Source organism: Culex pipiens, chromosome 3 (genome assembly GCF_016801865.2).
Source record: "Culex pipiens pallens isolate TS chromosome 3, TS_CPP_V2, whole genome shotgun sequence".
In the NCBI taxonomy this organism is placed as follows: Eukaryota; Metazoa; Arthropoda; class Insecta; order Diptera; family Culicidae; genus Culex; species Culex pipiens.
This window is the reverse complement of record NC_068939.1, coordinates 126,781,698-126,793,754: the sequence shown is the minus strand read 5'-3', so window position 1 is coordinate 126,793,754 and position 12,057 is coordinate 126,781,698. Positions and strand designations below refer to the sequence as shown.

Genomic DNA, 12,057 nt, shown 5'->3' with positions numbered 1-12,057 from the left:
ATCCAAGTTTTATAAAAATATTTACATATGTATGAAAACCTCATATAGTTTTTTCTTGCCTAACAACTAATTGCATCATTAGTAAACATCGACCAAAAATATTTTGGAAGGGAATTAAGGTTGGATATTATCGTACATATATAGTTGGGTTACAATTTAATGAATAGTAGAGACCATTTGATAAATAGTTGAGTAACTATTTGTCATAAAGTAGTTATATAGTTCATGACTATGCGGGTACCTCCTGACGAAAGTATTTTTCAAAAAAGTGCTCTGGGGCCCATTTTATTAAGCAAACAAACAATGATGTATACGCCAATTTTACTCATCATGATGTATGTATACATTGAGAATTGATAGAAGTCAAATTCAATACTGTTTGAGTGTTGATATGAGGTTTTGGGACCAAATCAAGACTGGGCAATATTTTATTACATTATTTCGACTTAATTCTTAAGGGGACGTCCATTAGGCGTCATCCATAAAGTACGTCACGTTCTGAGGGAAGAGGGGTGTTTTGAGAAAGCGTGACGTTGCGTGTTAAAAGCATAGGGAAATCGTGACAAAGGGGGGTGGAGTAAATTTTGGCTGATTTTAATGTGACGTACTTAATGGATGACACCTTATCCACATCCACGTAGAGACTTTTTTGAAAATTCTAGATCCACCCACCCTCCTTGCTGACAATTGTTCATGCAAAAAATATGTTTATGGAGCATAGACAATCGCTAAGGGAGCGTTCTTTTATTACGTAACGCAAAAAATCGGATTTTTAGACCCACCCACAAAATTTCCATACAAATTTTAAAAAAAATGTATGGAGCGTAAAACGACCTCAGACCCCCCTCCCCCCAACTGCGTTACGTAATAAAAGAACGCTCCCTAATACCTCTCCCCCCCCCCCTTAAAGTATCCACGTGGACAATGCATTACGGGATCCACTTAGCTATCAAAATAGCTGGCACAAAAAATAAAGCCAGCTTTGATCGCTTTGATCGAGCAATGTATACATACATCATTGGGCAGGAAAAGTGTGATTTTTTATTGCTATTTTTTCGGCCAAATGATGTTTGTGGTTTAAAATCATAGAGAATAGGAAAAAACTAGAAATTTTGTAGGGGCCACATTTTTATTGTACTTTTTAACAGTTTCTACAGAGCAGACCTCAAATTAGTCATTTTAAATTGAAAAAATGAACAAAAACAGAATATCGTGTCTACAGCAAAATCACCTCAATGGCGTATACATCATATCGCCGTAAAACGCGAATTATTTGATTTGGTATCAAAACAACTGAATGGTTTATTTTTTATTTTTATTAATAGTCAGGACCCGGTGCCTGCAATCCCCGTTACAGTTTATATGGAATTCCAATAAGAATGTAACAGAAAAATTAGGCTTCGGGTCCAGACTGTTAATAATGTTTTATGATCTCGCCAAAAACTTGATCGGCATTCCATCGGAAGGTTTCAAAATGAGTTCATCCTTAAGCCTTGGTACAAAATCGGGATCTTCAAGTTCCAGCTCGCAGCGCAAAACCAAGTGGCTGACGGCGGTTTTCATCTCGTTCATGGCGAACTTTTGCCCTGCAAGGTTGACACATTTTTACAATCTATCAAAAACTCACAAATCTAACCGCTTACCAATGCAGTTCCGGCTACCGGCGCTGAACGGAATGTACACGTACGGATTCTTGCGCTCGATCTGCTCCGCATCCGGTGCGAACCGTTCCGGCCTGAAGCGGGTCGGCTCGGGGAAGTACGCCGGATTGTGGTGCATGAAGTAGATGCCCAGCGAAATGGTGGTCCCGGCGGGGTACGTTACGCCGGCCAGTTCCGTGTCGGCGTCGACGGTTCGCGACACGAATGGAACCGATGGATAGAGCCGGAGCGCTTCCTTTATTACCTGGTCCATGAACTTGAGGTTGTTGAGGGTGCTGGTGGGAAGGGAGGACAGGTTAAAACTTCCCTTATTTACGGTTTATTAGTAGCTTACCTTTGAGTGAAGGTTGGACGTTTGCTGTCTCCAAAAACTTCTTTAACTTCTTTGTACAATTTCCGCTGGACGTCCGGATGCTTTGCGAGCAGGTACATTATGAACGTAAGCGCACTCGAGGTGGTGTCATGACCCTAAAATAGCTGAATTTAGTCACCAATCAGTAAAAAACACCCTTAACTCACCGCAAACATGAAACTGTTGACCTGGTCCTTGATTTGCTCGTCCGTCAGCTTCCGTCCATCGATCTCCATCCGAAGCAGTTTGTCCAGCAGGGCTGACCTGCGCTTACTACCTTCTTCAAAATCTCCCTCCGTATCCTGATTTTCGGCAGATTCCATTTCGCTTCTCCGGCGCCGAATAACCGTCATCGTGAAGTCATTGCTCACCTTTATCATTTGCCGGTACGGCCGGTAGTACCGGGAAAAGCGAAAGGCTACGTCCGATTGTCCCAGAATATTGTACATGCGCCAGAACGTGATCTGCGTGAGACTTGATGGGGGAGTAATAAAAAATAGTCATTAAATGGGGGTTGATTTGCATAGTTGTAGCTGTAAAACGCATCGGGGGTAAGGAGAATTATTGATAGAACAGGAAATGAAAAAAAACACTATTTACGATTAAAGTAAGGAAAGTTTGACAAAATCAAATGTATTATCATAGTGTTTTACTTATATAGATATTCAGATCCGTTATTTAACGATCAATCGCTATACCTTGATATTTTTTAAATATTACTTTTTTTATTTTTAAATAAAAATTGATACCACAAACTTACTTTGAAAAAGCAGCTCGATTCATGATTAAAATTTGGTTTACAGTGGTTAAAAATAGTTATCTTATTATTGGAACAATCATTCTCTAATGAAAATAGCAGTTTAATATACTTAGTCTCAATATTTTGATAAAAAGTTTCTGTATTGAAAACCAGTTATTTATTAATGAAAATAACTTAACGATCTAACTAATGAAAGACAGTTCAATATTGTAAATGTTCGATAGAACTGTGACAGATTACAGATTTCTACACCCATAACTGGGCATCGGCATACGAGAGAATAAAGAGCACGATTCGGTAGTAAAATGGTACTGTGTGCGGACTGAGAGGATAAATCCCGAAATTACCGAGAGTACTTTACTCATGGGTTCATCTTCAAAAAAAGTTCATCTATCAAAAAAAAAGTACCGGTACCGAGACTCGAACCCAAGACCTTCGGCATATTGAACCGTGCCTTTGCCGTATGGGCCACCGCGGTTCGGTGACAAAGTGGCGGTCATGTGTCCATATAAGCCACTCAATAGGATGAACTGTTCCAATGAACGAATGAACACGCGAGAGGACTATACTCTCGCAAAATAGCACTTTCCTCACGTTTCTTTTCGTGAGGACTATCCTCTCGTTCTTTAACTTTGGGTGTATTCAAAACAGTTGTGATTTTTCTTATCAACTAAAAGCTTTAAACCCTTTTTTGTAAGGTAGAGTGCACTTGAGCTATGTGCAGTACATCTAAATATGTTTAGATAAGCAGATATTATCAGTATCATTTTGGATGAGATTAGGTCAATGTAAATTTTCTACGATTTCAGATATTTTTCAGATTCTTATCAATTAAACTTAATTCTGTTGAGGGTTGTGAAGGGGACATCTTGAGGAAACATGGTTTAAAAATCACTTTACTGGATTAAATCTTGTCTTTTGGCAGCTGTTTACGACATGATGGGTACGATTTTGATCAATTGTACCTTCTGGGTCTCGTGGCGCAGGGGTAGCGGCTTCGGCTGCCGATCCCGATGATGCTATGAGACGCGGGTTCGATTCCCGCCTTATCCACTGAGCTTCTATCGGATGGTGAAGTAAAACGTCGGTCCCGGTTTCTCCTGTCTCGTCAGAGGCGCTGGAGCAGAAATCCCACGTTAGAGGAAGGCCATGCCCCGGGGGGCGTAGTGCCAATAGTTTCGTTTTTCGTTTTTTACCTTCTTTAAAAATAATAAAAATCTTTTTAATTTTTTAAGGAGATTGACCGAAATGAAACACTAAACTCCCGACTATCCAGCATGCAAATAGGTTTTTGTCGAGCAAGTTACACTTGCGGATGACTTGTTTTTAGTCGTTTTTTGTATTGCAGCATCATTTTAGATTCATTTGACCTAATGTCCTAAGAGGTGAGATTAGGTCAATTTTTAAACGATTGACTTTCAAGGAAGGTTTTATCACTTTGCAATATTGCATTTTTTTTTTGAAAATGTTGGTAAAAATCAGAAATCGTGGGGCTTAAAACATCAAAATCAAAAAAAAAAAAAAAAATCGCCACCAAAAGATTTTTTGACAAAGAACTTTGTCCTAAGGGCACTGTCTACGGGTGTCAATCCAAAATTTCGCGAAGCGAAAGTGTAACGATTTGTGTAATTGTTTGAACGCTTATATCTTCCACCCAATTCAAGCAATCTGCATGCTTTATCCACCAAACGAAAGGGGAAGTCTTAAATTGCAAGTAGACTACTTCACAAAGTTGATAAAACTTTGTTAAAGTATTCAAAAGTTAAGATGAAAATAAAAAATGAATGCAGGAAAAATCCCGGCTGCTGATTGGCTGAGAGCACTTTACAAATTTTGCCTTGCCTTCTGCTTTCGTGGAACTGTCACGCGAGAATGTTGCACCACTGTTGCCACATTTCATGCGAACTATTTAAGCTAGCACTTAGCCTCAGAAAATTTCAGTGCCTTCCGTGGTTTTATCAAAGACGGATCCACGGTGGTAATTTTATTGCTCAGACACACACATCCACACATTGATAGACACAGGTTGTGCACCAACTTGGGAGGAATTCTGTTCTTATAAAGATTGTTGGACGGTCACCCGGAAACCAGAATGATTTAGGGCAATGGGGTTGGGACAAATCTGGTAGGATATTGGCCACACCCGGAGTGGCCAGTGCCCTCGGGAAGGTTCTACCGGGAGGACATTAATCGAACCATACGACTTGGGGCATTATTGGTATCAAAATTCATGGTTTTTGAAACTGTTAATGAAAATGGCCATTTTAACCGGATTGACCACACCCGGAGTGGCCAGTGTCCTCGGGATGGTTCTACCGGGGGGACATTAATCGAACCATACGACTTGGGGCAATATGGGTATCAAAAATCATGGTTTTTGAAACTTGTAATGAAAATGACCATTTTGACCGGATTGGCCACAACCGGAGTGGCCATTGCCTTGGAGGAAGGTCCTACCGGGGGGACATTTACCGAACTATACGACTAGGGGTAATATGGGTATGCTGATTGATACCCATATTGCATCAAGTCGCATGGTTCAATTAATGCCCCCCGGTAGAACCTTCCGCAGGGCACTGGCCACTGCGGGTGTGAAAAATCCGGTCTAAATTGCCATTTTCATTACCAGTTTCAAAAACCATGAATTTTGATACCCATATTGCCCCAAGTCATATGGTTCGATTAATGTCCCCCCGGTAAAACCTTCCCGAGGGCACTGGCCACTCCGGGTGTGGCCAAAATCCTACCAGATTGGTCCCAACCCCATTGCCCTAAATCATTCTGGTTTTCGGGTGACCGTCCAACAATCTTTATAAGAACAGAATTCCTCCCAAGTTGGTGCACAACCTGTGTCTATCAATGTGTGGATGTGTGTGTCTGAGCAATAAAATTACCACCGTGGATCCGTCTTTGAAGAAACCTCGTAAGGTACTGAAATTTTCTGAGGCTAAGTGCTAGCTTAAATAGTTCGCATGAAATGTGGCAACATGGTGCAAATTTTGCCTTTTCTCTTGCTGTCGTGGAACTTTCACGCGAGAATGTTGCACCATGGTTGCCACATTTCATGCGAACTATTTAAGCTAACAGATAGCCTCAGAAAATTTCAGTACCTTACGAGGTTTCGTCAAAGACGGATCCACGGTGGTAATTTTATTGCTCAGACACACACATCCACACATTGATAGACACAGGTTGTGCACCAACTTGGGAGGAATTCTGTTCTTATAAAGATTGTTGGACGGTCACCCGAAAACCAGAATGATTTAGGGCAATGGGGTTGGGACCAATCTGGTAGGATTTTGGCCACACCCGGAGTGGCCAATGCCCTGAGGAAAGGTTCTACCGGGGACATTTATCGAACCATGCGACTTGGAGCAATATCGTTTTTGAGACTGGACATGAAATTTGCCATTTCGATAGTGGTTGTAAGGTCCATGATTTCCGGATGCCGTTTTTTTTGGGGGGGATAGACATTTTCCGAACCATACTTGTTTTGGCAATAGTTTCGTTTTCTGGCAATTTATTTTCACAGAGATGTCAATGATTGAAGACATTTATTAGTATTAATTATTAAGGATTAAATAAATTGGCAATGAATTAAAAAATATAAATAACAATAGAATGATTTTTTAGAGTTTTGTACAAAGTTCTTTGTCTTATTGGTCATGTAGAACATAACCACCTGCACCTTTTTTCCTAAAACACCAAATATTCAGAACTTAGATTTTTCGATGACTTAGGATTGCCAAACAACTTTTTTGTTATATAATGCATTTTACAGATATTTTTTGAGTGAAATATTGAACCTTCCTCTGTTCAATTTGTTATCTCATGTACCAGTAAACTCTTACACCGTTTGAATTAGCCAGCTGTTGAAAGGTACCCCATATCTCAGTTTAGGTTGTTGCACTGGTTGTTGCACTGCACTGATGTTTTTGCCAAAACATTCCAATAAATTAAAATAAATCAGTTCTTGGAAATGATGTAACTGATAAAATGATGTAAATAATTTAAAAATTACAAAATTTCGAATATCAAAACGTATATAAAACGCCTAAGGTGGGAAAGTCATCAATGAGACAGTTTTGGTTTTTACCTTTGGTGGATTTTTGTATTTTTTTTTCATCAGCATGTTTTAATGAGCTTTTCGTTGCTTTTCTTTCTTTTAATGTGTAATAACATTGATCAAAATATGAGATCGATCTGACGTCTACAGCCAGAGTTACTCAACTGTCTCATTGTAAACGCACTTGGCAGGAACAATGAGACAGCTGGGGAACAATGAGACACTCTACGAAAATTAATACTTTTCTAGTGAAACATCATGTTTTTGTATTGTTCCATTGCAGGTGACTTGTCTTGAACATTTTAGATCAATTTTGCCAACTTGAAAGTATTATTAACAAAAGTTATGCTAAAGAGTATTTAAATTTTGTAGAATTAAAACCAAATTTTTTAAAATGTATACCAAAGAACTTTATATTTATGATTAAATAGAGTCAAAACAAAAAAAATTATGCCAAAAATAATTTTCAACTCAAATTTTGAAAGATTTCCATAAATTTTGAAAAGTTTAATAAAGAAAAATCAAAGTGTCTCGTTGTTACCCATGGACTGAAAGAAATGGGGAACAATGAGACAGTCCTGGATTCTGGGTATATCCATAATTTTGGTAAAACCTAATGAAAGGACATTTTAGCCCAACTTATTCCCGATGGAATGTCGAAAGAAATCCAAAGACATGGTAGTTTTGTTGTTAATGGCAGCCTACGAGCGAAAAAGTAATTTTTGCCTATAATTTACTTTCACACCTCAGAATCAAACATGTATGAATAACTTTTCAAGAGAGCGTCTACCGTCAAAGCCACGTTTATGGTAGCCGTGTATCCAGTAGACGCACCTTTCCTCCAAATATGAGCTTGATTGGTTTATCATTGTTCCCCGTGTCTCAATGATGACTACCCTTATATATTATAGCAGTTATGCTCCTACCAAAAATTCTAAATTTACAAAAAGACTTAAGGGTGCACAGCAACCAAGGAAGTTGTTGTCTTCTTATTCCAAAATTGTCAAACTTACGGACCCAATCCTGCTAGAATCTGATTGTAAAAATAGTCAAACTTTGTTGAAAATAACTACAAAGACACTAATTTAGGAGATGAATAAAAAATTATATCGATGGTTCCCGTAGTACCGTCATCTGGGGCGAATCGGGACTACAGTCTGAATAGGGACAGCAGTGTTTAGAGCATTTAATGGTTTTAAATTTCGAAATCGATATACACATTTTGTTGATCTTAGTCTGTTCTCACCGAAACCAACGAGAAAAATCAAAATATTTTGCTCTTACATGGTTGCAACTGCTGTCCCAATTCGCCCTACGTGTCCCGATTCGCCCTAGTTGACGGTATTGAAGATACCAAAATGTCTGTAACAGAAATCTGAGTGCAATAGCTATGGTTGATGTGTACCGTTCAAGTGCTCAATTTAATTAAAAATACAAAAATAAACGTTTTTTAAATGGCTTACAATTAATTGAATAGTTTTTTGCAATGAAAATTTGAATTTGCATCAATAACTTGACAAAAACTTGAAAAACAACATCGATAACACTACTCGACAAAACAAAACTTGTGTCAAGGGATTCACGATATCTCATCGGTTCCTCAGAGAAAAGGCATCCCCGAATCCGATGCAATCGACAGAATTTGATTTTATGTCCACGCGGACTGACGAGAAGTTGGTAAATTTTTTAACATAAAAAAATCGAACAATTTAAAAAAAACATGCGTCTCCTCCCAACTATATGAGCCATCTACAAAAATATGGAAGCGCCTGGTGCATAGCCACTTCCATTCAGCACAACGGAAACAACCAATACAAATGTATGAAAAAGTTGTCAAGTTCGGGGGGTCCACAGCTAGCATTTTTTGTACGATTATAAAAATAAATATTAAAAGTTTAAAATTAAAATATTTGAAAAACATTTTTTTTAAATTTATTTGTTTACTAAAATTTTATGTTTCTCAAAGGTCTATGGGTACTTCGGGATGTCCATGGTCATCCAAGGACTCCCTGGAGTTAAGATCTACGAGTCTACCGCCGTAACAAGCAAGAGGTCGTCGGATTTTGACCCCGGATCATGTGCGTATAGCATCAGTGCATATGGTAGACTACTATATGAATGTAATGGGATGTCCATGGTCATCCAAGGACTCCCTGGAGTTAAGATCTACGAGTCTACCACCGTAACAAGCAAGAGGTCGTCGGATTTTGACCCCGGATCATGTGCGTATAGCATCAGTGCATATGGTAGACTACTATATGAATGTGTAGGGATGTCCATGGTCTACCAAGGACTCCCTGGAGTTGAGATCTACGAGTCTACCGCCGTAACAAGCAAGGGGTTATCGGATTTTGACCCCGGATCATGTGAGTATAGCATCAGTGGATATGATAGACTACTATATGAATGTGTTGGGATGGTCATGGTCATCCACGGACTCCCTGGAGTTAAGATCTACAATCGATGTAAAGTTATCGAAATATTTAAGTTTGAACGATGAACAAAAGTCCTTGCTTACCACTTTAGCCAAACGGCGACCTCTTTTTTGTTACGGCGGTAGACTCGTAGATCTTAACTCCAGGGAGTCCTTGGATGACCATGGACATCCCATTACATTCATATAGTAGTCTACCATATGCACTGATGCTATACGCACATGATCCGGGGTCAAAATCCGACGACCTCTTGCTTGTTACGGCGGTAGACTCGTAGATCTTAACTCCAGGGAGTCCTTGGATGACCATGGACATCCCATTACATTCATATAGTAGTCTACCATATCCACTGATGCTATACTCACATGATCCGGGGTCAAAATCCGACGACCTCTTGCTTGTTACGGCGGTAGACTCGTAGATCTCAACTCCAGGGAGTCCTTGGAAGACCATGGACATCCCTACACATTCATATAGTAGTCTACCATATGCACTGATGCTATACGCACATGATCCGGGGTCAAAATCCGACGACCTCTTGCTTGTTACGGCGGTAGACTCGTAGATCTTAACTCCAGGGAGTCCTTGGATGACCATGGACATCCCTACACATTCATATAGTAGTCTACCATATGCACTGATGCTATACGCACATGATCCGGGGTCAAAATCCGACGACCTCTTGCTTGTTACGGCGGTAGACTCGTAGATCTTAACTCCAGGGAGTCCTTGGATGACCATGGACATCCCATTACATTCATATAGTAGTCTACCATATCCACTGATGCTATACGCACATGATCCGGGGTCAAAATCCGACGACCTCTTGCTTGTTACGGCGGTAGACTCGTAGATCTTAACTCCAGGGAGTCCTTGGATGACCATGGACATCCCGAAGTACCCATAGACCTTTGAGAAACATAAAATTTTAGTAAACAAATAAATTAAAAAAAAAATGTTTTTCAAATATTTTAATTTTAAACTTTTAATATTTATTTTTATAATCGTACAAAAAATGCTAGCTGGGGGGTCCACAGCTTGACAACTTTTTCATACATTTGTATTGGTTGTTTCCGTTGTGCTGAATGGAAATGGCTATGCACCAGGCGCTTCCATATTTTTGTAGATGGCTCATATAGTTGGGAGGAGACGCATGTTTTTTTAAATTGTTCGATTTTTTTATGTTAAAAAATTTACCAACTTCTCGTCAGTCCGCGTGGACATAAAATAAAATTCTGTCGATTGCATCGGATTCGGGGATGCCTTTTCTCTGAGGAACCGATGAGATATCGTGAATCCCTTGACACAAGTTTTGTTTTGTCGAGTAGTGTAATTTACAAACATGGCTAATCGAACATTTACAATCGATTCAGCATGAGTTTCCTCAACAAAGGGCATATTTGCTTACAATCGATGGATTTATGCGATTCAGAATTGATTACTGATCGAAATCGAACAATCCATTGTATATCATATTTGGTTTAAAATAAACATGCACCCAATCGGTTTGAATTTTCGATTGCAGTTCAAGCTGCATAAAATTTCACGCTTCAAAAACGATTCAACCAAAGTCCATACTCACCCCGCTACAGCCCTGACATAGTCGGAGTCATTTTCCTGCGCACGACACCGCACTCCCATGGCCGTTTCGAGGATCACGTCCAGCGTGTAGAGCTTAAAAATGGGGAAAACGTCCACGGCACGACCTCCAAAGCCGAGCAGCTTTTCCACCAGTATTTCCGACTGCTCCTGGTAGATGGGCATAAAGTTCTCCAGCACCTTGAAGTGGAACGCCTCCGTCAGGGCCTTGCGATGTTTGAACCAGTTCGGGCCGTGATCCATCAGGATTCCAATTCCGAGCCACTCGTGCATGTACTCGTAGTCTTTGGCCTTCCGGTTGAACGTGGCGTTGGTAACAATTTGCTGAAGGGTAAAACTCGGAGGTTTGAGTATTTTCTAATACCGTAAACTGGGGTGACTTTGATAGTCCGGGGTGACTTTGATAGGTTTTTCAAATGCCCGTAAAATTAATATCTAAACATTTTTGAGAATTTCGAGTATGCAAGCATTAAGAGATAGCTTATTATCGAACATATATACAAAAATGTGACTGTTACATTGGATGTATCAAAATTAGTGGCCAAATCAAATTTCTATCAATGTCACCCCGGGCTATCAAAGTCACCCCAGTTTACGGTACATGGTTTTGTATGCTTAATTTACTTCAACGAGTTCAGGTGAAGTGTGCATGATCCAGTGGGTATTGCACACATCGATCTTGATCCGTGGTCCGTACTGGCTCGTCCACAAAACCAATTTGTCGTGAAGTTCTGAGAAGAAAGTGGAAACTAAATACCTTCCTCCCAGAAAAGAAGAATCCCTTACCCGTGGTGTCGCATCGTAGCAGCTCGATCGAGTTGCCCAAAAGTGGAACACCTGGCGGGCCCGGAATCGTCTTCAGGGCACGTACGAACCGTTGTCTGAAACGCGCGAACCTGAGTAGCGAAAGGGCGCATAGCGCCAGCAGAAGCACACCTATCATCGCGGAGTGTTGTTTAGTAACTGACAGAGCTTGGCTACAATTGAGCTCCGGTAGTGCGAGGAACTAGTCGAGCGCATCACCTATACGAGAAAAACCTGTTGCCGAAGTGCAGTGGAAATTGCGCGTTGCGGGACAGGTGAGCCAGGGGTTGCGAAGCTGTGCGATGGGCTCATAATCGTTTCATTGAATTATTGTCAAAATCAAAAATCAAATTATTCGCTCTACAGCATTGCCTTGGCGT

The 12,057-nt window shown here is 40.2% G+C and overlaps 1 protein-coding gene across 1 annotated transcript; it reads right to left on the bottom strand.

The window, feature by feature from the left end:
- Positions 1-1,110: 1,110 nt before the first annotated feature.
- Positions 1,111-11,849, bottom strand: LOC120414385 (cytochrome P450 4c3-like). The gene is made up of 7 exons (XM_039575560.2): positions 11,660-11,849; positions 11,498-11,604; positions 10,857-11,230; positions 2,181-2,487; positions 1,996-2,129; positions 1,644-1,936; positions 1,111-1,586 (listed from the first exon to the last, which is right to left on the bottom strand). The coding sequence occupies exons 1-7, from the start codon at positions 11,814-11,816 to the stop codon at positions 1,426-1,428; spliced, it is 1,533 nt and encodes a 510-aa protein (XP_039431494.2). The 5' UTR covers positions 11,817-11,849; the 3' UTR covers positions 1,111-1,425.
- Positions 11,850-12,057: the final 208 nt, after the last annotated feature.

Excerpts from the sequence above, each read along its gene's own strand:
- LOC120414385 (XM_039575560.2), bottom strand. The coding sequence starts at position 11,816 with ATGATAGGTGTGCTTCTGCTGGCGCTATGCGCCCTTTCGCTACTCAGG. Across the intron at positions 11,231-11,497 it reads CTTCACCTGAACTCGTTGAA|AAAATACTCAAACCTCCGAG; the intron begins GTAAATTAAGCA and ends TTACGGTATTAG. Across the intron at positions 1,937-1,995 it reads CGTCCAACCTTCACTCAAAG|CACCCTCAACAACCTCAAGT; the intron begins GTAAGCTACTAA and ends CCTTCCCACCAG.